Here is a 25,579-nt window from a genome sequence, read left to right as displayed (position 1 = left end):
AATAAAAAAACAGAAACAAAGCAATGTCACCAATTCTAGGCAGAAAGCTGAGTGTGTGGTCTGCTCTTTCATGAAAAAGGGAGAGAAGCAGGTGTTAGAGGAGCAGGAAGAATGTCCTGGCACCTCCTTCGGGGTTTCTCTTTGATAAAACCTGACCAGAAGGATTGAAAGAGAGCTCGATGAAGGAGGACTTCTCTGTGTGTGTGTTCTAGATTCACCCTGTATCTGGGTTGGGGCCGGGCCCACACATGAGGACAGCTTACGATTCCTACCTACTTCAGCCCGGGCTCAGCTGATGCCCGTCTGTCCCCTTGGCTGTGTTCCCTGCAGGTCAACCACGTTCGCACGCGGGACTTTGACTGCTGCCTGGCCGTGCCGCTCCTGGCGGAGGCAGGCGACGTCCTGGCGCTGGTCATCAGCCGCAACCCACTGGCCCAGAGCGGCCGAGCCCCACGAGCTCCAGGCCCCAGCAGCCCCCGGATGCTTTGAAGTCAGCATGTGGTCTGGACACCCCAGGGGCCTCAGGAGTAGATCCCGGCCCCCAGACCTGTAACTGGGCTGGAGACCTGGCCACTCACTCATCCATCTGTCCGTCTGGCAGGCTCTGAGCCATGGACTGGAATCTGTCTCTATTCTCTGGTTCTCTGGTGCCTGGAGTACCAGGCAGTGAGGTTCCCTGCCCCACTTGGAGTGACATCTAGGTCTTTCTCCATGTTGGGACTCCAAGATGGATGTCCAGAGGAGCCCCACTCAATAAGGTTTGAGACAGGCTGCTCAGCTGGGAGAAGAGGGCCCCTGGGGGCTAGGGAGCCCAGCTACTGTAGGGAGTGCTTTCTCCCAGCAGAGCTATGGAGTTGCCAGGGAGGAGTGAGCTCCCTGTCACAGGAGGTGGGCAAGTGGGAACCGGATACCCCCAGGGCAGTCATGGACTGAGGTGTGAGGCATCCGGGCAATGGGTCCACACAGGCTCAGGTAGTTAGTTTCCCCATAGGGGGAGCATTTAGGGTGCAGCTGGGGGGCCACCTTTTCTGGACAGTCTCCCCCCAAGAGGGATGCCACTCAGGGTGGCAGCCTAGCCCCTTCCCTACTCCAGAATTCTGGTGTTTGGGGCTTGCTGGCATCCCCACTTAAGAGGCTCTTCAGCTGGGATGGCTGAATCCCAGGAGACATTGGCCTGTTGATTCTGAAAGTGAGTGATTCTTTCATTTTGGCAGCTCTGGTCTGAAGCCTCCGGGATTTGAGACTCACAGTTCTGGGCCCTTTGGGCCAGCTGGGTGTCAGGCTTTGGGCTCTCAGCCCCTCCTGCTTCTTTTGGAGGAGGGGCAGGCAGAGATCCATATGAATACACCCCTCTCAGGCCAGGCCCCTCACGATGGGAGGGAGTCATCTGGGACAGAAGACTCAGGAGTTTTTGTTCACCATTTCGGTGGAGATGGGAAAACCATAGAAGTATCACATATAAGATGATACAGCTCCTCCTCAATCTCCCAAATCCATGAAGGAGGAGAGACGGGGAGAGGGAGGCACAGAGACAGACGTAGGCAGGCAGGAAAGCGATGGGCCATTCTCTCTCATGCCCAAAGGTGACAGGGTCCAAAGAGGTCATTTAAGGAAGTTTATTCCCACTTGAAATCTGGAAGCACCAGCATCCCTTAAAGTCATTGTCCTCATTTCCCGCAGACCAGAAATCCTTTTGATTTTGAGAAGGGCATAGGGCATAGGCCTTCACCTGGTGGTCGGGGCTGCGGGCCCAGGGATGGAGGTGGGCGGGCAGGATTCAGTCAGGGCTGGGGGTTTGCTTTGCTTTTAACGGGGGTCTCAGGAAAACGGGGCACACACTCCTGCCTGCATCCTCCATGCTTCCGTCCCTTGGAGGCCCCCAAATCCTCTTCCACTCGAGGGACAAGATGCGGAGTCAAGAGGCTCGTTCTTTTTGCTCTGGGTTGCTGCTTCGTTGCTCTGTGACCCCCTCTCGGTGTGACCCTCTCTGGGCAATGTAGGGGTGGATAGTCTTTGTGAGCAAGTACGGGCCTCCCTGTCATGGCCAGAACCATGCCCACCGGGCACCCTGCGCACACTCTCCCTGAGGGCCTGCATTCCCTCTTCTCCGTCCACTCCCCCACACCCTGCTGCTCCCTGTGTTCCCTGGAGAGCCCTCCATGCCAGGACTGGACTGCCCAATGCCTCTGCTATCTTGGATTGCTGTGTAAACACCCGCCCCAGGGTGAAAAGGTACTGCCCCCCCCCCCCATCACAGGGGCACCGAGCAAAAGCCAAGAGCCCTCAGCCTGGGGGGCCAGGGGCCACAGCAGAGACATGACCACTGGCAGCCGCAGCTGTGTGAGCTTAGGCAAGTTGCCCAGCCTCTCTGGGACTCTGTCAAGTGACAGGGCTGGACAGTCCACACTCCCAGGGCCTCTAGGCTCAGGACAGCTGCGTTCAACTGCCGGTGGGAAGAAGCATCCCCTCCCCGACCAGTGCCCCCTGCCTCCTCCGGCTGAGGCCTCTGCCATCCCCCAGACGTATGCAACCAGGCCCAGCAGGTGGCCCCTGGCCCTGGCCAGCCTTCTCATATGCAATATTCTGGCTTCTCATGGGGGTCGTAGATCCCAGACTTGACATTTCCCAATGCCCGTCCCCGGTGAGCGTCCTGCCTGCCTATGCATTTTGGGTACAGCTCCTGTGACCTGCTCCTCCCCCCCCCAAAAGCTGTATTTTTCTCTGGCTGAGATTAGAGCATATTCCTTGTAAAGTATTTTTCTACATGGGGTTTTCTTAGGGCTCTTGGGAAGCACATGCCAAGGGGCTGTGTTGCAAAGGCCATTTGGGGTCTGTTTGGGGCCCGTGTATAAATCTGTTCTGCCAGGGGTTGCAGTGACTTAGGAGCTGGTGGGGGGGGGGGTGCTGTTGGGATGATTTTTTACAATAAAATTATTTAAATGCAACTAGATTGTGGCGGCTGGTTTTTTTTGTTGTTGTTTTTTTTTAATCATAGGCTGGCAATAGTCAACTTCTGTTTGGATCTTATGACATCGTCCCTGTTTTTAATTAATTCATCCATTCTAAAGGTCTGCTTGGGCTCTGCATCATTCCAGCCCCTGGGAAAACAACATGAACACAACAGATGAGGTCCCGTCTGCACGGGGCTTAGATTCTCTGGTGGAAGACAGTGAATGAGGGAGCAAATCGTAAAGGATTATTTCAGGAGGTACGGAGTGCAGTGAAAAAAACCCAGTCATGGGGATAAAGTGGGGGGCGAGAGCGTTAGCTCAGGGGTCAGGAGAGACTTCTCTGAAGAGGTGATATTTGGGCTGAGACCTTCAAGACAGGAGTCCCCCGGGGAGACCGGGAAGAACAGTGTCCCAGGCAGAGGGCACAGCAAGTGCAAAGGCTCGGAGGTGAGAATGAGCTTGGTCGGTTCAAGGAAGAGAAAGGAGGCCCAAAAGCAGAGCGGAGAGACCAGGTTGGAGGTTTACAGGGCCCAATGGTAAGGGTTTGGGTAGGGACTATGGATTTTGTTCTGTTGGCAGGGCAAAGCCAAGGAGGCAGGTGAGTGTGGGTCTGCTGTATGGAGCCCCTTTAGCCTGGGTGCGGCCCCATCGATGCCCTGAGTCTTCACAGGGCAGCCGGGGCATAATGAGCCCTGAGGTCATGGCCAGGCCTCCCTGGGGGACCACAGCTCTGTGTGGACAGAGGGAGCGCTTCTTCCCATCAACCATGCAGGATGGAGTGCGTGCCCCATCTCTGGAGGTGTGCTAGCCTGGCTGGACCACGCTGGGTGCAACGACGTGGTTGGGCCAGGGAAGCCAAAGGCGAGCTGTGCACAGGTCACTGCGGCTCCTCCCAGGGCTGGGCGATAGGTTCAGGGCCCTTCCGAAAGGGGGAGAGAGGTGTGGGCGGGTCGTGACCTGGAGAGGCACGTCCTACACACCGGCTGCATGCAGGCATTGCTCTGCGTGCTTTCCAAGAATGCCCTGGGTCCTCCTGCAGCCTTCAGAGGTGGCTCTGTTATCATCCCAATGTTCTGGGTGATGAAAGGAAGCACAGAGAGGTTAAGTAACTTGCCCTAAGTCACACGGGGAGTAAAGGATGGAGCTACAATTTGAACAAGTTATATGGCCAAGGCACACAGGGAGGAGGAAAGTGGACAGAGGCCATCAGAAAGGCCAATAGCTAGAAAAAGAGCTGGGAGAGTGGTATTTTATTCTAACATCGTCTATAAGTAATGAGTTACCAAGAAACCTTTTTTTTGGTCTGGGAAGTTGGGGAAAGGACCTAGCAACCTCCTGAACTTGCCCACACTCATTGATCTGCCCAAAACATCGACCTGCCCTGTGACCCCAGCGAGGCTGAGCCCCTCTCCCTGCCTCAGTTTCCCTGTCTATAACAGTGGGTTGGGTACATGATTCCCAAGGCGGAGGACGTCTGTGCCAACCACTTATTTTCTGGGGTCCTGCGTGTCCTCCCTTCTGAGGCCCCAGTGTCTGTGGCATGATTTCTATTTGCATCCCTCTAGGGCTTACCCCCTCCCTGCAGCCTGCCCCATTCTTGGACTTGGCAATCAGAAAGCCCCTGCTTGGGCATCAGTAAGTGACTACTCCTGGTGCGTCACCTCTAATCAGCCCAAAGCCTCAAAACGGGCGGTGGTTTATTCCAAGTGGGGAAACTGAGGCCCGGGAGACCGATGTGAGCAGCGCTGCAGGGCTGGGTGTGTGGCAGGTGGGCTTCAGTCCCCAGCATCGGTAGAACCAGCCGGAGCAGACCCAGGAGTCGAAGGACAACGCTTTCACAGACTGCTGTGTGCCCTGGAGTTGACTGCATCCCCTCTGTGATCCTCTGCCTCAGCGTCTCCGACCACGGATGACAACACCACCTTTGGGGAGCACCCTGGGGCAGAACTGAAAGCCTCTGTAAACTGTCAGGCGCTTGCCACACAGAAGGAAAGAGAGCCTCATCAAAACTGAACCCACACGTGTTGGTTTTAAAAAGGAAATGTTTATTTTCATGTTATAAGGTGATTACAAACTCCTCTAAAAAAAAAGCAAAGATGAATTTAAAATATTGATATACATATTTATCTAAAAAGCAAAAGAGGAAAAGAAAAGCCCTGCAAAATACAGGGATTCATATCATAAAACATTTATACACAAAAGCTTGTATACTGCAAGACTGAATTACACACCAAGGATCTTATTCAGATACAAATGTTCCTCCTCAGAAGAGTCTCGTTGGTTGATTTTTTTTTTTACAAAAGTTTAAAATATCTTAAAAATATTTTGAAGTTTTAAAAAAAAGTCCTGATGAGCCAGACATATTTCTGGAAGGAGGCAAGACCCACGTTCTCAGCTTTCTCTTGTGCTAAATACAGAGTCACAGTTGCTAGGGATTTGAAAATTAATTGGGGGGGGGAGAAAGAAATGGAGCCAACATCTCAATTTGAAGCCAAATATATAACAAGATGCTCCATCCCTCAGGGAACTGTCAGAACACGTCTGTAGTGACACCCACAAGAGAACAATGAAACATAGCTTCCTATTAAAACAAGAGCATTCTGAGGGCCAGGCGTCAACAGGGTGCTGGGGGCGAGGGAAATGCTGTTCTCTGGCTTCCGGGTTGCTCACGCCCCTCTCTGAGTTTTGACATCTGGGATTTGGTTTGGTTTGTGCTTGTTGGGATTTTTGCACGGTGCTATTTACAGCATCCACGCGGACAGCCCAGCCTGGGGCTGCCTGACATTGGGGTCTCGGGCCGGATGGGACCTCGATGTTTCTCTTGGATCCTTCCTGGCCTGTGTCTGAGGCTTGAGGGGAAGGAAGGCACCTCTGCCTTTAGCACTGGCTGCCCAGAGCATTGTCTGGCCCAGAAGGGCAGTGTTGGGAAGATGCCGACTGGGCCATGGACCACTACGTGCTGGCACCTGGGTCACACAGATCACCCCGTGCTAGGCTGAGGGAGGCTCACTCCCCTTGTGCTTCACCACCTTCTCTGGGGGGGTGCGCTGGGGATCTGGGGTGAGAATGAGGGAACAGAGGTGCAGAGAGGGGGCTGTGTGTCACCCAGAAATCCCCCAAGGCCACTTCTCGCTCCCTGGGAATGTCCTGCGTGGCCTCAGGCTAAATCTTGCCTAAGGGATACTGCCTCCTGTACACCAACTGGCTTCACTGGGCCTCAGTTTCCTCACAGGCAATCGAGATCTCAATTCCTAGCTCAGAGGGTTGTTGGGTGCAGTCGCCTGTCCCACAGAGCCGCAGCGTGAGGTCCGGTGGGCCCGAAGATGGTGAGAGGGTGGGGGTGCTGCTCTCCTCGTCCCTGAAGGCTGGGGGACAGAGAGCTTTCCTTTTTCATAAAGGCTCGTCTTTGGTCTTCAGGGAGAACAATGGGGAGCTGCACTCACCACTCGCCACACACCCCTTCGAGAACCCGCAGCTGGAACTGACTGCAGATAGTCTGGCTCCAGTCCCTGCTCTCTGTGCCCAGTGTCTTCCTCACTCCGGACCTCATTTCCCCCATTTTACAAGGGCGCTGACCGGGGAGGCATTGACCATGCAGGAAGGTCCACGGCAGGAACTGACATGGCCCGTGTCAGGCTCGATGAAGCATCTCCCCGGGTGAGATTTATCCTGAGACCCTTACCCATTTCTGAAGCCTCAAAAAGTTCTTTAACCTTCTCCCTTGCATTCCTTCTCAGAGCCGGCCGACTGGGCTACGTGGGGGCACCGGAATTTCTGACCCATCCCAAGGCAGAGAGCGGGCGGAATGCCTGTTCTCCAGAGACAGGAGGACCAGAGTCATGAGCTCCAATGACAAGTTGCCTTTATGTGGAGACATATAAAAGTCACGCATCATTACACCTTGTACTCACAGAGCCAAGTTCTGCAGATACACAAGGGCGAGGGGGGTAGACAAGAGGGTCCAATTGGAGACAGGTGCGCCGGGAGATTGTCGAGGAGTGGGCTTGGGTAAAGTGGCTGACCTTCCTTCCAGGCAGGGCCCGGGGACTTGGTCTGCATGTGTCTTTGGTCTAGAATTTGGTCTGCGAATCTTATAGGAAGAAGCCTTTCTCAGGCCATTTCCAGAGTGTTGCAATTTGCCTACTAACCCCAAATACTGTAGCCTTTCACCGGAGGGGAGATACTGTAGCCTGAAATGACCACAAATGCCCAGGCAGCCACAGTTTGCCAAGCCCCCCTCATCCCCACACATCGGCTGTCCCCAATCGTCGACAGTGGTTACGTTTACTAAGTTCCATGAGACAAAGGAAAATAGGTCACATTGCTACTCAGTAAAATTAGGAAACAACAACAACAAAAATCAAATCAGACACAGCGGCAACCATAAATACATAGAAAAAAAGGAACACACAATTGTTAACAGTTTGGAATAGGACTGGGTATTGTTTGGCAGAGTATATGCTTTGGAAACAGTGAAATGTGAATGCTTGCCAAAGAGAAGAGGTTCAGGATTGCCTCTGCCCCTGGGGACGGGGACACCAGAGGCTCCTCCCCTCCCGAATCTGGGGAGAGGGTTCCAGGATCCAGAGAGCCCCCGCTCTGAAAACCCGAGCTGGACTTCACTCTCCATACCCCACGAGGCAGTCACTGTCGTCTTTGCGTGACAATGTTTCGGTTTAGTTTAGACTCTGAACTTGGAAGTGACAGTTTAAATGGCACAGTTTAGGTCCAAATGGGGGCTTGGGTGGAGACATGTCCGTGTCAGGATTCTAAAGGTGGAGTACCTTCACTCCTAGTTCAGAGAGGAATGCCACTCTCCATCAGGCTCGTGGTCAAACCAGTTCTGGGGTGCCAGCCCCCTGAACAGTCCCACCTTTCTAAAAAACGCTCCCTCACCTCCTCTCCTCGGTCCCCACATAGTGCGCATCTAACACCGGCTGCTGCAGGGGTTGTGACGTGAACGGCCTCACCACCTCCTGAGTCGTCACCAAGGGCTGCTTTTGTGCCCGAGTGGGGAGGAGGGTTTGGGAACACTTCACCCGAATCCAAGACTCGGGGAGCCTCCAAAAGCACTCTTGGCACCCCCAGCGAGGAGCTGGGGCAGCCCTGGGCAGGGAGCTTGTCAGGAGTCTCCCAGCCTCTGGGAGACGAGGACAGAACGGGGGGGGGGTAGAGATGAGGAAAGAAAAGCACCCCTCCCTGACACCAGGCCTCCCTGAACGCCTGGGCCCACACCCTTTGGTCCGCCGGCCCACCCCTCGTCCCTCACTGAATACATCATGCTTCTCTCCCCCACACAGCTGCAAGAGATGTCAGCTGGGGAGCGGCCAGGTTCTTTAAGGTTAAAGAACCCCATTAAAATGCAACAGCCCCATCTGTGTGAGGTTTGGAGCCCCGAGACTGCCGGCTCCCGCTGGGCGGGCCTCAGACCTCTACCTGGGATGCCCTGGGCGGCAGCCGCGCTGGCAGCCTCCTGAGGGCTCCTGAATGTCGGGGCACCATCTTCACCAAGCCCTCCTGGGAGCTCTTGCCGGGCCCCCCCCCCTCGGATGAACCATTCTGACAATCTGTCGGATGGTCCTTCTGACTATCCACCCTCGATCTCAAAGTATTAGGTGGGATTTTGCTCCTGGTGCAACGGTTTCTAGAGGATCAGACTTCCGCTGTCCGGCCTCATCTGTCTGCTTTAAGTCAGTTCCTTGATGTGAGGGGTGGATTCATTATTTTGGCATCTCTCTTCTTGGCTAAGACAAGTGTAATGATGCATCTTCTCATGGCCCTCCTTTCTCCAGCCTCTCTGGGTCTGGCCAGCTCGTGGGGCCTCCCCTTCCCCAGCTGTATGCTTCTATGTGAACCAGGTTGGGAAGGTACTACACCTTTAAAATGGGCCTGCTGTCCAGGAAAATCCCACCCTGTGTTTTTGGGGGCAGAACTTTCTGCCAGCTACGCAAGCACCGAAGAATTGCTTTTGAAAACGAGATCTATTGCTGGCAAGAAGATCAATTCAAGTGGTAAAAGTGTATGACAATCTCTAAATGTATATATAATTATACGTAAAAAAAAATACAAAGAGAAATTTACCAAGTTCCCATAAAATACATCTAATTCAATACGAAAGCTCTGCCTCGCCCCGGACATCTGCCGGTGGGTTTTCTTTTTATACAAAATATCCCCAAATCAAAACAAAATACACATACGCACAATACCACACGCACACACCCCCCCACACACACACATACGCGCGCGCGCATACACACAGAGTAACATTTTCTGTGACAATTAAAAAAAACAATCCTAGTGCAAATAGAAAGCTCTGTAAACCTGGTCCTATGAGAATCTAATGTTAGTAAACAGCAGGGAAGCAGCCCGTCCGCCCGAGAGCTCACATCATGGTCTCTACTATGATGTGGGTCGGTTTCATGAGAGCGCCGTTCACAGCCAGGCGGGAGCTGTAGGGCGTAGCCCCCTCGCGCTCCACGGCCCAGCGGTTGGGTTCCCTCGGGGTCAGCAGGTACTTGAGTCTCTGGAGAAGCAAGGGGACGGGAGCAGAGAGCAAAGTCAGGCGGCCTGCTTCCCCGCTCCGCCACGACGGTCTACACCCTCTGAGTCGGGCCAGTGTGCTGTCTGGCCTTTGGCGAACTAGGACCCTCTCTGGCTCCCCCAAGGTATCCACTGGCAAACGAAGGAGTCGAACTAAGGTGCTTCTAAGGTCCCTCCGGGCCTTGAATCAGGGCAGAATTCCTGTCAGGAGTTCCCTTGGCCAACCCCTGCTTGCCCACCTCAGGGACAGGGGACTCACACCTCCCAGCTCCGACTTCTTTCTCCCATGGAGCTGAAATATACCTCCTTGTAATTCCCATCCCCTGACTTCTCTGACTTGCAAAGCAGCCCGAGTTTCTGCAATTTGTATGCCAGAGGTTGGATAACTGTTGTGAGCCTCCTATGGCTCTCACCTTCCCCAAGGAGAAACTCCAAATTCCTCAGCTGCCTGTAGACCGCATTTCCTGCCTTCTTGCACTAGGGTCCCTTCCCTTCCCCCCGTAGGTAGCTGGTTCTCTGTGCTAGGGGCTCAGAGACCACTGTTCATGTCAGAGCTGCATCTTCTGACAGAGAGGAGCCAGAGGTCGGACTGCACGAGAATCATCCCATCACTTTTGGGCAGGATGAGTTTTGTCCTCCTGGCTGGTTGCCAGATCAGGGACTCGGTGAGGCAAAGAGCCCTTCCCAGGACACCCAGAAAGCCGACAGTGGCCAACTCAGGGCTCTTGACTCCCAGCTCCCCTCCTGCCAAGCGTCCATTCAGAGACTTCAGTAGGAAGCAGTTGTGAAGAAGAAACCTTCCTACTTAGGCATTTACATGCCCCTTAAGTATATTACAATTTTTTAAAGATGCTTATTAAAAGCTACAGCATTTCACTTGGAAAATCCAGATTCCCATCTGCTCTCAAAAACTTGCAAGATCTGGCAACCCCAGAGCCACACACCCCCTCTTGGTCACAGCAGGCCAGAGCTGAGGGCCTGGCTGCCTGCCGCAGCTCTGGATCACCTTCTCCAGGTCCCTCCCAGCCCTGCCTGATGGCTTCCCTCGCCTGGGTTCCCTGCCTGGTCCTGGGGGAGCTGGCCTGGAGGCCGCAGGTAAAGGGCAAGGGATGGAAGGGCAGCCAGAGAGCAGGCTCAGCTCCCTTCCACCACATTGCCTCTCTGCACAGGTGCACGCCCAGAAGATGGGACAAGAGGTAGACAACACCAGGCAGCCAGCTGGGGCTCCAGACGGAACTGGGGTCCTCCCAGGACAGAGCTCTGGATTTGCAAACCCGGCTCAGAATGACGCTCATGGCTGGGGGCACAGCCGGGAGACAGGTCGAGGGCCCCACAGCAAACAGATCGATGGGGGCTCCCATGCCTTCAGAGGAGGCGGCTTTAGTTATCCACCCGGTTTGTAGGTGCAAGTTTGGGTGGAGGCCTCACCCACACACTCTTCCTTCCCCCACACAAACCCCATTCTCATCAAACCTCTAAACTTGGGATGGAACACTATTTTAAAATTAAGCTTTGAAGGGACACAAGTTAGCATCAGGTGTCCCCCCTCCACGGTTGAAATCTGCAACTGCTGTGGGCACTGACCAATCAGTACAGGCATACAAGACCCTCTGCTGTGCCCCAATTACCCCTTTAGTTTCTCGGTAGTAGGGACGTTCTGGAAATTCCCAGGGAGGGGCTAGGTTGGCACAGAGTGTTTAGGGGGGGACATGTGGAGGGCTCAGGGCCGTAGCAATCACCCATCTGTCTCCAGACCCAGTAGTTAAGGGTTTTAACAAATCATAGGGCCTACCAGTATTCTGGCTGAACACTGGGGTCCTTCCCTGTATCCTCTGAGAAATTACAATGGGTCCACTGCTGCAGGAACCCCCCAAGGGCCCCAGGGCTGTCCTGGCTCAGACAGACCCCAGCTTCATGGCCTGTTTTCCTCCTGGGCACCACCCCCGCCTACTTCCTCTGTCTAGGGCAGGCTGCTCCCTTGCTGCCCGGGGCCGCCCCTCTCCCCCCACCACCACCACCTCCAGGCCATTCCCCTGCCCACAAGGAAACTGGCCCAGCCCAAAGGGGAGCCAGGGCCCCAGGACATCCTGGCTCCAGATTTTTAAGAGAATAACAATAAAAACAGCCCAGAACAAAACAGTGTAGTCTTGGAGCTGGCCCAAGCCCAAAGGTTAAGGGAGATTCTAAGAAAAGGATTTCTTGGAAAGAGCCTCAGCTTTTGCGACAGCCTGGAATCTGCAGTATTGTTGGGAGAAATTTCTGAGGGGTTGGTGGTAAGGAGGGGGCCTCAGGGTGGGATCCTGGCAGGCACAGGGACCTGGGGGCCTGAGGTTCTGTCTCCGGCAGCAGACGGGGGGCCACAGATGTGGGGAAGGGGACACCAGCATGGGTTGGGCTTATCCAAAACTTGGCTTCAGGGTAAGAGAAGGCCTCTGGGTGGAGCTCAGGCTTCCTTCCCGGCTCCTTGTCTCCTGTCTTACAGCTTCAGCAACACGGCCCCCACTGCTCCCAGGATAAAGCCCTAGCTCCAAGCTTGGCATGCAAAACCACGGTCACCTGTCCACAGCCATCACCCACCCCCCAGAACATGTCACTGCTGCCCAAGTGCTGTCACACGTCCTTGCCTGTGAATGCACTGGGCATCACGGCCTTCCAGGTCTCCTTCTCTGCCTGGCAAATTCCTCCTCCTGCCCACAGCCCTGCTCCAAACCTCACCACGGAACCTTTGTCACCGTGAACTGTTCTTTTTTCCTGTTCCCCCATGTGCCTGCCCAAAATCTCAACCCCACCACAGGGCAGGCAAAGGGTGCAGGACCCAGAGAGGGCAGCGATGTGCCCAAGGTCACACAGCAAACCGACAGCCAACAGCCGGTAGCTGACGTTCACCCTCCCTGCCTCTCGCCCTCCCACATCCCCCACATCCAGCCTCAGCCCCATGTGCTCACCACGAGGAACGGCCCTTCCGTCTGGCAGAGGCGGATGACCATGACCAAGGGGACACACATCATGGAGGACAGGGCCAGACTCCAGCCCAGCCCGATGGCCCAGGTGGGGTACACATAGACTTTGTTGTAGGTCAGGGGGATGTACTTGACGAGAGAGAAGATAAAACATCCCTGTGGAGAGAGAGCACAGTTAGGGGGGGCCCTGGGCATTGGGGGCACACAGAGCTTTGGGGACCAGGGCCGCCCCCCCCCAGGAGCCTCCCACCCATCTCCACTCTGCTGCCTGAGGACCTCCCCTGGGGCAAATCTGATCACGTGGCTTCCCTGCTCAGGACCGTTCTGGGGCTTCCCATTGCCTTCCGGATACCATCTAAACTTCTCAGCCCGGCCAGCGACGTCAGCCAAGAGCTGTGCCCCTTCACCCCTTACCTACCCACTACGCCTTCTTCCATGTCCACACTCCAGCTGCCCTGAAATCCTTCCAGCTCCTCAGCCACTTGCCCCGGGGCCTTAGAACAGGCTGTTCTCTGACCAGAGCCCTTCACCCTTCATCTTCTCATCCTAATTTAGCTCTCGTGGTCCTGCCTTACTTGTCCAGGCCCTGCCCAGACGCAGTCAGGTGCCCACCCTCTTCCTTCCCTGGAAGCATGTGGTTATAATTACTTCTTCAGCACACACTCCCCCACCCAACTGAGTCAGTGAGGACAGGTGGGGAGTCAGTCTTGTTCTCCCCCGGTTCTCTAACACCTGGTGCAGGTCCGGGTGCACGCAGTGGGTGCGTAATAAACACCAACTGCATGGCTGAAAGTCTTTCCTCCCCTTCCCCACTGCCACCCACACATCTCCATCCCTGACCCCCAGGCCTAGCTTCCCAGGACTTGGTGTGGACCTGGGCCTTGCCCAGTTGGGTGTCCAGCCCCAAGCCCATGCCAACGGCCGGGGGCCATCAGCATCCACAAATGGTGGGGTGCGGTGAGCTCTGAGCCCAAAAGCCTATGCAAAGTCCGTATTTCCCTGAGAAGAGCACATAAGGCTGGATGGGAGGGCCCGGGACTTCTGCTTCTTGTCAGAATTCCAGCATCTCAGTGTATGACCCAGGACTGTCGTAGATTCATCCACAGTGTAAACATGACTTAAATCTCCACTACCTAATATCTGGGGTTTGATGGGAGCACAAATCTACAGAAATCAGAATTAGTGACGGGGCAAAGGAGAGCATTAGGCTGCAGACCGCTCCCCTAGGCGTCTACTGTGCGTCTGGCCCTGTTGTTGTTCCCGTCCCTAAGGGTGGGGTGTAGCTTAGACAGGGAGAGGCCCAGAAGAGGCTCTCCCAGCACCAGGAAGCTTGGTACCTGCCCATTCGTCTCCCTCTTTCCACCAGGGTGGCCTTATCCTACACCACCTGGGGATGCAGGCCACCTCTGATCTATCCAACCCCTCGGGGAGGGAAGGTGGAAGAAACTGACGGTCAGCGTGGTGAGAGGAGTTTCTCACAAACCACCGTCAAGTGAGGACGAGAACACGGGCTTTGAACCCAACTAAATTCATCTCCAACAATAACTCGTCAATTGTGGTTCCTGGCTGCTACAGTTCACTGAATTTTGTGGGGAAAATACGCACCTCAGATGAGAAGATGACAGCCATATTCAAGGGTGGCAGTAACAACCTAAGGTTGTCAGCTGCCACTCACCTCCCACTGCAGAATCCTTGCTTTATGATGGGGTAAACCGGGGCCCCGGCGTAAGGGACTTGCTTAAGGTCCCACACGGTGAGTTAAGGGCAGTATGGATTTATTCTGGCCTGGGAGCGGGGTCACTGAGGGGGGGATCCCATTCATCGCTCAGCACCTGGTTCCTAAATGTAAGGAACATTTCTGCCATTTGCACTCCCCACGGTATGAGCTGAGAATGGCATAGCAGATGTCTTCCCCTGCAGTCAGCTCCAAAGCTCACGACTGGTTTCAAACAATGACAAGGAAGCGGAAGACTTCTCTTTTGCCAGAGCCTCTGAGTGGAAGTTTGCAGTGGGGTGCCTGGGCATGCTCTAAGCTACATTCCAAGATGGCGGGCGAGGAAACCCTGGTGGGAAGAGGAATGTGGCACATCACTGCCTTTGGGTCCTGGGTGGGTACGAAGCTTCCTTGTTCTTGGGAGAGTCCAGAGCATCTCTTTGCTGGGACTTCCCACAACCCCTGCCCTGCCATGGAAACACCGCATTTCCAGTGTCTATGACCTGTCTCCATTTGACATCCCAAAGGCCCCTCAACTTAATCAGTGACCCAAACGGAGCTCACTGAGTCCGAGAAGGGCTTGGGGTAAGGTTATGTGCTCTGTTGTGGACCCCCTGAATTTCTCAACATGCCCCGATACACCTTCTTCTTTCAGAATGCCTTGCTTTGCCCATGCTGGTTCTTCTGCCAGGAACGCCCTTCCTTTTTTCTCTTCCTGACCAGCTCGTATCCTGTATATCCTGGGCTTGTGTATCGGGGCATGTTGAGAAATTCAGGGGGTCCACAACAGAGCACATAACCTCCTGCCCAACCTGACTTCTCCTTCAAAACTCATCTCAAGGGAACTTTTGGGAGCAGCCTGCGGCCCCACCTCTCCCAGGCAGAGGTGTCGCTGGGCTTGTTAGAGGCCAGCATTTGGCAGATGCTGAGTGAAAGGTGGTTTAGCAGGTAAGCCCCAAGGAGAAAGCCCCAAGGAGAAAAGGCTAGCACCCACAGAAAGGCAGGGCAGAACTCACAACACAGAGAACTGGAGTGACCACGGCCCAGCTGTACTTCATCCAGGGCCCAGGCCGATAGCCAATCATGTCCTCAATACCGTCATAAAGGTTATCGCTGCCTAGGAGAGACAGAGGTAGACAGATGGCGACGCAGTGTCCAACACTAGCATCTGAATTGCACAGAAGGGGCTCAAGGGCCATGAGGGGGTCCCTGGGCTCTGCTCCAGATCCCTGCTACTCGACACCACAAAGACCCAAGAGTGGTAGGCGTTTATCTGAAATTACTTGAAATTCAAATGTAACTGGGCATCCTATATTTTTTAGGCAACCTTAGACAAGCCCCAAAACCTGGTGTGGCCAATCTAAGGTCTCAGGAGGGTTGAAATGGACCATGCCTGGATCCCAGAGCAGTAAATCATAGGGAGACCCCTGCATAGCCAAATTCTGTGTTTGCCAAAACATACAGTCACGCCCTGCATCTTCGGCGAGGGGAGAATACGCAGTGTGGGCCACAGCGGTATTATTTCTGTAGGGAAGGGGCAGTCTGGAGGGGGAAAGTCCAGATAGGGAAGGCCTTTGTGTTCAACTCAGAATGAAGTCCCCTGAGAATTCTGTTTTGGAAGCTTCTAAGTACAAGAGGCCCACAGCGGAGACTTGAGGAAGGGTATACAACAATGTGTACTCACCATATATCCAGGCAATAACAAAACATTCAAAGAATGCAACCCACAAAAGGCATACACCACTAGCTGCATAGTAGTCAAAGAGTTGGAACACATACATGCCACCCTGCGAAGGAAAAACCAGAGAACGTTGGCCTGCTATTTGGTATCCAACTCCCTTAATATATAAAGAGCTTTGGCATATCATTAAGAAATAAAAAACCCAAGAGAAAAATGATGACCAGATACATGTGTAAAAAGAGGCTCAACTTCATGTTTGACAAATTTAATGAAAAACACACACTCAGAGGTGCCTGGCTGGCTCAGTCGGTGGAACGTGTGACTTTTGATCTCAGGGTTATAAGTTCGAGCCCCACGTTGGGCGCAGAGATTCCTTCAGAAAATAAAATCTTTAAAACACACACACAGAAAAATGAAAACAAAACATGTTTTCCTTAGCAAAAATGATGGGTTTCCTGAAGCCTGCTTCCAAAGGAGGTGCTGAAAACTAACTGGGGCCAGCAGAGAATACTTCAGTGATACTGAGCTGCTTGGTGTGGACCTATGATCTGCTTTTGGCACGCGCGTGTGTGTGTTCCTTAAAGGCACTCTTAGAGAAACGCTTATTTGTATTTCCAGTAGGACAAGGTGGTGATGGGAAACCCAAATTGAGTTTGGGGGCAAATGCAGTGATTTGCTAGAGAATGTGGGGAGGTGGGTGGGCCGGGGCGCCTGAGGCAGCAGGCTATGCCAGGCTTCCATGCTTCTATTATTTAGCACAAGAATCTCTTTCTTTTCTCGCCTGCCTCTTCTTAGACAGCTGATCCACTGTTGCCTTAGACACTCCCGGCTTCCTTCCTCTCTGCTTCTTTCTTCCCATTTAGATGGATCCTCCTCATGGCCCCTGCCCATCCTCTGAACAGCGCACACTCCCGGTCAACCAGACAGGCCTGGGCACTGCCTGCAGTGTTTACCCGGAGGTCTGCATTTACCCTCTTGAACGAACGTCTCCACCTCCCCCCAGGCCTGAGAAGGGCCATTGCACAGTCCCGGATGAAAAGAGCTGCTATTAAAATGGATTTCAGCTCAAGTACCTCCCCCCAGGCCTCCTGGGAGGAGGGGGGAACAGAGGGCAGGGGCTGGCCATGGTGTTGCCACGGTAACAGGAGAAAGGCCCCGGGAGTTTGGGTCAACTGGTGGGTCCTAAGCCGCCTCCCGCCGCCCACAGTGTAGGCCCGGTCCCCGGGGCAGGGTGGGGCCAGCAGAGCCCCTGTCCCGTCCTCCCACCTAGCCACTGCCTTCACTGGCGGGGGTCAGCCCAGCCCTGACCCGATCTTTGCAGCGTATGGAGGTCACCAAGAGCCCTGCAGAGAGGATGGTCCCTCGTGCCACGTGAGAAAGCCACCTACCTCCGTCACCATCGCCAGCCCCAGCAAGTAGCTGATGCTGCACACGAAGGCGATGAAGATTTCCCGACGGAAACCCTTCCTTAGGAAGGATGGGTAAAGATCGACCAAGGACGTGACCTGTCCTTCGACTTCAACAAACTGCGGAGGAGAAGAGAGTGGTTGAGCCCCAGGTGCCCAGCACCTCCCCTCTGCTCAGAGAGTCCCCAGCATGCGCAGAGTAGCCTGGGGGGGGGGTCAAGTCCAAATGTGTGAACCTGACCTGGTAGGCTCTGCCTGGGGAGTCCCGCCTGCTGGTCAAGCCACAGTGGGCCACACACAGTTCTCCAAATATCCCACACGTCCATCTCTTTGCTTAAGCTCCTCAGAATGCCTTTCCTTCATCCTTCAAGACTCAGCTCAAGAATGACCTCTTCTCTGAAGCCAGTGCTGACCTTCCGCCTTAGCCCGCTGGCTGGAAAATATGTGTTGGCACGAACACCTCCCCCCATTTCAGTCTTGGTCCTTTCTGATGCTGAGGGCAGTGTCCCCTCACTTCTGTGCCTCGAGTGCCCAGATGGGCCAGGCACGCGTGGCTGCCCAGCAGGCACATGAAGAATGGGGAGAGGGCTAACTCAGGGCAAGTCTGGGCCCCACTTTCCCCAACAGATTCACACAGTGGTTTTAGCTCTGTAGGGCGATTGTGGATCCATGAAAGAATCCAAGTGCCCACATGTGTGAGCCAAGGGCTCACTGTGCCCCCAGGAACCCATTCCTGGACTCCCAAAGGGAAAGAAGCCCATTTGAAGGGGCCCCTCCTGGGTAATGTGCTAGGATGATTCTCAATCCCTCTAAATCTTTCCATCTTTGCAATTAACAATGTAACTTAAGAGACTGATCCATATCATTACACGGAGAGCTGCCTCTGTTTCAAATGGCAACACGAAACTCTGTCCTGCGGACCCGTATCGTCATGGGTCTGACCGATGCCCGACGGATGGGTTCCAGCCTCCTGCGGCTGCTGACCCGGGCAAGGACTCTGCCTCTCCCTCTAGCTTTGGTGCATAGGTATCACAGCACAACCTGGAAGTGAAGCTTCAGGGGTGAAGGGCACATAGAAGCATTTTACATTTGGGTAGCTACAGCCAAACTGCTCTGCCAACCAACACACCCTCCAAGGCCTGTCCATCGGATTCCTTTAAAAGTTGAAAAGCTAAAACCTTGACCTTTCTGTTCTTTCATCTGTGAGAGGCATTTGGGAAGGATGTTTACCCAGCATTCCTACAAGAAAAATCCAACCACTTAACTCCTTTGGGATGCATCACAGGAGGATCAAGGAATACAAATAAGGAGCAAATCCCCTTCACAGCTGAAAGGGGCTGGAAAAATGATTCTTCATTGCCAGGATTTCAGGGAAAAGATGAGCAAGAGGCCCTTGAAAGGGGCCCAAAGAGAAGTGGCTGATGGTTTGACCTCTGATTGATGTGTCAGCCAATGGGGTTTTGACCCTAAATTGCCACTGAATTACAGAAAACCAGCTCAAACATCAATCTTCAAAAGGAGTTTAGAAACAAAGGTCCTTTCCTTTTTGAGATGGGGAAATTAAAGACAGGAAGGTGCAGTGTCACTGTGAGTCAGGGTCAAGACCAGCACAAGCCCCTCATTTCTACGTTCCCTGCCTTTCTGGAAAACATCTTCCCCACCCCTCAGTCCTGCTCCACCAGACTCTTCAGACCTCCCTCACTGAACAGCTATGGGATCTGATTTCTCCAAGAGTCAGTCTTCTCCCCTGTACCATCGGGGGATCTTGCCTACTCAGCAGGGATGTTGAGAAAGATGTGAAATCATGAGAGGAAAAACTGGCAATAGCGTGATTGCTGTGAACCCAAGTCAGGGGCTGAGTGAGTCACAGGGAGATGGGGCCATCTCTCCTCCTCCGGTGCTGTTGGCTCTCTCATGAAAGCATCTGCCTCCAGGCACATGGCATCCCTCCTCCACCTCACCAAGAAATACACAATGGTACTACGGATCCTAAGCCAAAGAGTGCTCCCCACGGATGCTAGGCATCTGGGAGGGCGTTTCCTTTACGTGCAAGGGTCACACTCCATCAGCGAGAGGCCTCTGCCTGAGGTTGCCTGGGGATCTCCGCGCTTCCACGGGAGGAAGCTATTTTGGGAGAACTCCAAGGTAAGGCCAGGGGGGATGAATTAACAGGTCAGGGAACGAGTAGCCCCAGGGGCAAGCCCATTCCTTAAACCAGCTCTGCATGGCCTCAGCCGAGTCCTTGTCTCCCTCAGGCTCGGTTTTCGGGGCTCGACAGGGCAACAGTTGTGCCCAGCTATAGGGACTTGTGTTTAATGGGGACAGAGCTTAGTTTGGGAAGACGAAAAAGTTCCAGGGATGGAGGGTGGTGATGGTCGCACAACAGCATGAATGTACTTAACACCACTGCACTGCATGCTTAAAAATGGTTAAGATGGTCCATTTTATGTTATGTGCATTTTGTCACATGCAGGTACATCAAAAGCCCGGCATGAAGCCTTGCCCACAGGAACGCCTCACGTGACAGAGCTCCGACTGTATTCACGGTGCATGAGGCGGTCACCGGCATCTGCAAAACCTTCCCCTACGTCCCCAAGTTCACACAGCAAATAGATGCAAAGGAGGGATTCCAAAGGAGGCCATCAGACTCCGAGACATCATGCCCTAGCTCCTGGGGTTCAAATCCCCATCATGCTCTTCTTGGTGTATCAATCAGGCAGGTCATTTAAGGGCTCTGAACCTTGAGTTTCATGTTCTGAGCGGAAAGGGTACCAGCTCCCCCTGAGGCTGGCTTTGAGAGCTGGCCACGATGCCCCAAGCCTGTTGGCCGCCATGAGGCCTAGCTCAGAAGTGCAGATCCCTAGCCAGGCCCGCCCTGCCTCCCAGGAAAAAAACCTAATGAATAAACCACCTCTGCTCACTCAGGAAGCAGCTTCCACAGCCCAAGAGGCCCATTTGGGGCCCAGGGAGATGTCATGCTTTGTCATTTATTAACCTCTCGCTGTTTTTGTTTTTTGTTTTCACTTAGAGCTTTGGAAGAAGTTATAAAAGCCATTTGCTTGGGGCCTCCGAAGGCCAAACTCATTAACGAGGGATGATTAATGGAGTCCTCTTGCTGTTTATACAGCTCAAGCCCACCAACAACTGCACAAGTATTTTGTTTTCAGGCTCCCAAATGTTTCCACTCTGTCTTCTCTGCTAATCCTGGTCCCCATCCTGCCAAATCCTTTGCTCTGTTCTTGACCTTGCTGGCAGACTGCCTCCTCTCCTCTGCTCGACCTTCTAAGACGCTCCTCCTACCTGCTTCTGAGTCCACAGGGACCCACCCTGGGCTCCGGTGCGGAGGCTGCTGCCCACGGGCAGGTGGTGAAGCCCTCTCCTGACCTGGCAGCAGGTCTCACCTCTCACAGGGTCCCAGCTAACCAAAGATTTCCCAGGAGGCGGCCAGAGACCCAGACAACAGAGGAGACGGCAAAACGTCGACCTTTCAGATGCTGGCCCCTGGGTGGCACGGCTTGTAGGGATCTGGTCTGGGCACACGACCGGCCCGCCCTGCGTAGCCTAACTCCCTGGTCCTGGAGTCATGCCCGTGCTCTAAACTGTCCTCTTGAGACACCCCCAAGGTGAATACGCATATCTCCAGGGGAACGTGTCCAGGAGTTCACTCTATTGTCCTCCAAGTACCACTAGCTGCTCTGTATCGGGCACTGTGCCTGGTACTTCATACAAGCCAGTGGAGGTATAATCACACCCATTTACCAGATGAGAAAACTGAGTCTCAGACAGGGGAGGAAATGTGCCCGATGCCACACAGCAGCATGGGGGCTTGCAGCTGTGGCTCCAAAGCCAGACTTGGCCCCTGGTTGGCTCTCACTGACATACCCACTGGAGGCCTGAGCCCTGGAGGGATGGGACGTAGGGGTTGAGACGTGCAGGGAAATAGCCACACACAGGTGGTGGGTATACGACGGAGTCCTGCCGTGGGAGGGCAGAAGCCAGGAGGGCCAGAGGGCAGGGGGTTCTGAGTGAGGCTCCGCAGTGCTTAGTTGTTCACCGAGCACTGGAGGATCACAGTTTCACTGCATGGGGAACAACTCCCGGGCTCCAGGCCTCACTGAACACCAGGTGCGGCTTAGGCCTCTTTGGCTGCACTAGGACAACCAGGGATGGCCTGGGCCATGACTGTCATCCCCGCCCCGAACTGCCTATCTGCCGCGTCACTCAGGGGCCCCTGCGGGACCCTCCACGGGCACACATCATCACCACCTGGTCTTGTCCTCTACTTCCCGTCTATGGCTTCGTTTTGACCACACCCTTCAAGTGGCCGTTTCCCCCTGGCTGGGGTCTAAGACTCGAGCTCTGGGCCAGAGGTCCTCCTCCTGCTGCCCTGAGGCCTCTTCAGCCCCACCTCCCGGGGCCCTAGAGGAAGCCTCGCTGGCTGCAGCTGGTGCAAGTCTGATGTGAGGGTGGGAAGGGGGTGACCATCTCACACACGGCACGCTGAAGGGGGCTTTCCCAGAGCCCCGTTCCCCACGGGTGAGCCCTCCCCACGGCGTCCCCTCGACTCGTACCTACCTGGCTATCCAGTCCAAGCAAGAGAAGCATAATAAAAAAGAGAATGGACCAAAACGTGGGCAGCGGCATCATGGTCACGGCTTTTGGGTAGGCAATAAAGGCCAGGCCAGGACCTAGAGGGAAGAGAGAATGGGGAGGGGCAGAGGGGGGGCACATTAGTGACTGAGCCCCCCGGAGCACTGGAGCTCACACAAAGACACTCGGGCCTGAGGCGGTGTCCCAAACCCCAAATGCAGGGAGGAGCCGGGTCTGAATTCCTGCCTGGGGGAAGAGCCCAGGCCTGCCTCCCTTTCGGACGGGGCGCACTGGGGCTCGGGCGGGGCCCCGTTTTAGCATCTGTCTCCTAGGCAGCAGCACCCGTGGCCTCACAGAATCCGGCAGGCGCTGGGCATTTAAGTGAGGGAAATGGGCCTGAGCCTGGGACTCAGTCTACCGGCTTGAAAAAGGAGCCCCCCCCCCCCCGCCGCCGCTTCCCAAACCAGAGCAACCATGCCAACATTTGCTGGAAGGAAGCAAAGGGGGAAAGATCTGGTTATCTGAACTACTGAAGCCCCCGTTTGCAAAGAAAAGGTTTGGACTTCTGACTGAAACACTGTGAAAGAGTACAGAACCCCGCCCTGCAGGGCCAACATCTCTTCAGGGGTGCATCTGCGCACCCCACCTGAGCAACGTCACAGCCAGGGCCCAAAGCTGAAGGGAGGTGTGCGCGGGGCAAGACCCCGGGCTCAGGAGACCATCCGCCATCTCCTCTTTACATCACCACGTGCCCCTGCGGGGCCTCAGTTTCCCCACCTGGGAAGTGAGGGGCACGATCCCAGAAATGCCTCCCAAGGAGCCTTCTTGTCCTCAGATTCTCAGATGCTGAGACCACTACCCTAGAAGAGGGCTTCTGGTTTCTAAAGAGGGGACTCTGGCAGAATCTGGAGGCAGGGTGTGGGAGATGGGAGCCCCGCCACCTTAGGGGGCACCTTTCTGACTGGAAACATTCCAGAGACAGAGGGAAAGGTCTCCTCCCGTCTCCAGGGGGCCTGAGGGGAGGAGCCAGGGGGAGGAACCATAACTGAGGCTCGCAGGTGCAAGAGGTGGCAGGAAGCAGCAAAAGAGAGGAGGCCTGAAAGGGCCCAGGGCTGAAAAAATAAAGTAAAATCCACAACTTAAAAAAAAAATTAATTAATTAATTTAAAAAAAGTCAAGAAATGTGAAGACAAAAAAGGGCTGGAGGGCAGGATATTTAGAGCAGATATCAGAAACCCAAGAACTGGCTTAGGAATGAAAAACAAAAACAAAAACAAACAAACAAAAAACTGTAAAATAAATTGGAGCCAGAAACCACACCGTAGGGCGTTACCCACAACTGTGGCAGGCAAGGGCGAGCCCTCCTACTGGCCCGAGTCTACCCGACTGAGGAAAACCCGACCGTGACCTGGAGTCCCCAGGCTGCGACGGTAGAAAATCCCACGAGAAGTGGGGGAAGGGGTGCTTGTACCAACCCCAAAGCCCAAGTTGGAACAGAAGCCACGTGGGCACCTCGGCTGGGGCCCACGGGGCCCCCTCCACACCAGCTCTGGCCCGACTGGTAGGCATCAGTGCGTGGGGATTCGAGTCCAGCCGACTGCGAGACAGATGTAAAATGGGGCCCCCCACCCCCCACCTGCCGCCCGCCACCCGCCGCCCACTGGGGCCTGGTGGAGGTTTTCTCAACGCGCTCGTTTCTGTATTTCAGTTTTGCCTTTGTCAAGCCAGCCTCTGGGAGAGGGTCTGAGCATCTTTCTCTAAAAGCGCACGGTGAACTATAGAGAGAGAAGTCCATGTGAAGGAACGCAGCCGCTCCGAGCACCAACGCAGGCCTCTCCGCGAGCAGAGAACGCGCCCCTGCCTGCGCCGTGTGCACTCCGTTCGGCTAGATAATGATCTGGTTCAAATGCACTTCGCTCAATATGGTGCTTGTTAAAAGCTTATTAGAGAAATAATCACCCTTGATGTGTCAGCTGTTCAGACATCACCGTGGGGAATAAACGACAAGGTGTTTGAAGTGGACAGGAGGAAGAAAACAACTTAGGGTGATGATATAGACAGATATAAAAATACCTAGTTGTCCACGGAGAAAGATCTATTTTATATATCCCACCACCAAATTCACTCCACGCTCCTGGCAATCACAACTGGTTTGTAAGCCCTCAACTAAAAAAAGGCACTGCAAAGGAACTGCAAATTGTCTCCCCCCTCGTCACTGGAACTGTCACACTCCCAAGTGGGTGTGGATCTTTCTGGAATTACTTTGTGTCCTCAGTCTCTGGCCAGCCTCTTGGGGTAGGAGAGCTACGTTTGACGGTCAGGTCTGGGACTGGGGGCAGTTGAGAGATGCGTGGGGCTGAGCTGTGGACTTGCCACCCTTGTCCTGCAACACTGGAGGGTGTGAGGGTGGCAGAGAATATCTTCGCTAAGTGAGGATGAAAGCAGGGCCCACAGGCTCGGAGGTCAGAGAAGGTCAGAGGAGCTCAGGTGCATTCTCACACAGGGAAGACCGGAGCTGTCACGTGCATCCAGGGTGGCGGCGGGGGGGGGGGGGAGGCAGGAGGCGGGGGAGGTCCTCATGTCAGAGGGGCCTGTCCAGGAGACCCCAGCTCGGACCCTTACCAGCCCAAGCAAGGCCCTTGCTCTCAAGCCACTGGTGTCATCTGCAGAACAGATGTCTACATGCACAAGGCTGAGGTATCCCTGACCCCCAACGCTAGGGTTCTGTGGCTGAGGAACCAGGACACGGCCCAGTTTCCCACGAGGGCAAGGGTAATGCCCAAGGCAAGGGCTCCAGCTCTGTCTGATTCTGGTCCATGGTGGTCCCTGGAGTTAGGACATTAGGCTCCCCTCTGGGCCTGAGAGAAGCCTCTGCCCAGGACCCTCGCCTGCCTCCAGGTGGTCCCAGAGAGGTCGTGAGAAATCAGGAGGTCAGGTGCAGCAGAGGACGTGTACAAAATAACCAAACCTTCCACACAGCTGACGACCACCCGCCAAGGGAATGGGCAGGATAGGAGTGAGTTGGAGAAGGGGCAAAGGTGGAATTTGGGGATCCTGGGAGCCTATGGTTCTTGTTCCCATATCCAAACCACTGTGGTTATATAGCTGCGGTTCTAGGACTTAGAACATCCAGGGGCAAGTCCTAGAATACTGTGGTGCTGAGGCTCTAGGATTCTAGCAACTGAAGGCCTCATCATACTCAGGTTCCAGAGCCACCTTGCTGGAGCTCCAGGACCCCAGCCTAGGATCCCAGGCTTTACAGAGTTCATAATTCCAAGACTCTTTCCTCTACTTCCAGAAGGAGCACCCCACCAACAGGGCCCACACCCTGAGGGGGTGACACTGTCCCCCCCAACCTACCCCCAAATTGGATCTGTCACCGACCCAGAGGGTGGCTGGCATGCCCACTGTCTCTCCCCCACCCGCCGCCTACGGTGGTGACTGACACAGGGCAGACTCCATTAATCAAGAACATCGGTGGAATGAATGAATGAATGGGTTTGCTAGAGGGAGCGCGCTGGGAGCAAAGTGCAAAATACAGAAACCAAAGCTGAGAAGGTGGTGATGGAATGCCGACTGGTGGCTGGCGTGGGCCTGAGTTAGGAGAGTGGTTTCTGTTGCTGAAACCAGGAGTTTGCGGGGGGTGGGGGAAGGAGAGGGAGGGAAGACCACACAAAAGTAGCTAAATAGTCCCCAACTTAACCAGCCCCCACGTTTCTGCAGCCCCTCGGGCCAAA

The 25,579-nt window shown here is 54.5% G+C and overlaps 2 protein-coding genes across 9 annotated transcripts in view; one reads left to right on the top strand and one right to left on the bottom strand.

The window, feature by feature from the left end:
• Positions 1–2,887, top strand: part of GRIP2 (glutamate receptor interacting protein 2) — a 46,915-nt gene extending 44,028 nt beyond the window's left edge. Inside the window, exon 25 of the mRNA XM_088027145.1 lies at positions 331–2,887. Within this exon, the coding sequence (XP_087883271.1) occupies positions 331–489 (159 nt within the window). The 3' untranslated portion in view covers positions 490–2,887. The remainder of the gene's footprint in view (positions 1–330) is intronic.
• Positions 2,888–4,975: 2,088 nt separating this feature from the next.
• SLC6A6 (solute carrier family 6 member 6) overlaps positions 4,976–25,579 on the bottom strand; it is an 82,803-nt gene continuing 62,199 nt past the window's right edge. For 6 of the 8 annotated variants that reach the window (XM_088027134.1, XM_028101844.2, XM_088027124.1 and 3 more), the window contains 7 exons: positions 21,828–21,940; positions 17,235–17,372; positions 15,850–15,952; positions 15,182–15,282; positions 12,437–12,607; positions 9,338–9,474; positions 4,976–6,812 (listed from right to left, as the gene is read on the bottom strand). In XM_088027134.1, coding sequence (XP_087883260.1) covers positions 6,704–6,812; positions 9,338–9,474; positions 12,437–12,607; positions 15,182–15,282; positions 15,850–15,952; positions 17,235–17,372; positions 21,828–21,940 — 872 coding nt within the window. In that variant the 3' untranslated portion in view covers positions 4,976–6,703. Of the gene's footprint in view, positions 9,475–12,436; positions 12,608–15,181; positions 15,283–15,849; positions 15,953–17,234; positions 17,373–21,827; positions 21,941–25,579 lie in introns of all 8 variants that reach the window. The other 2 variants (XM_088027135.1, XM_088027133.1) reach the window with 1 other exon arrangement.

The sequence above is a fragment of the Eumetopias jubatus genome, unplaced genomic scaffold (assembly GCF_037043125.1).
Source record: "Eumetopias jubatus isolate StellerSeaLion01/CBP00866 unplaced genomic scaffold, mEumJub1_p1.0 scaffold_1, whole genome shotgun sequence".
NCBI lineage: Eukaryota > Metazoa > Chordata > Mammalia > Carnivora > Otariidae > Eumetopias > Eumetopias jubatus.
The sequence above is the reverse complement of the archived record's forward strand: the minus strand, read 5'-3'. Positions and strand labels throughout refer to the sequence as shown.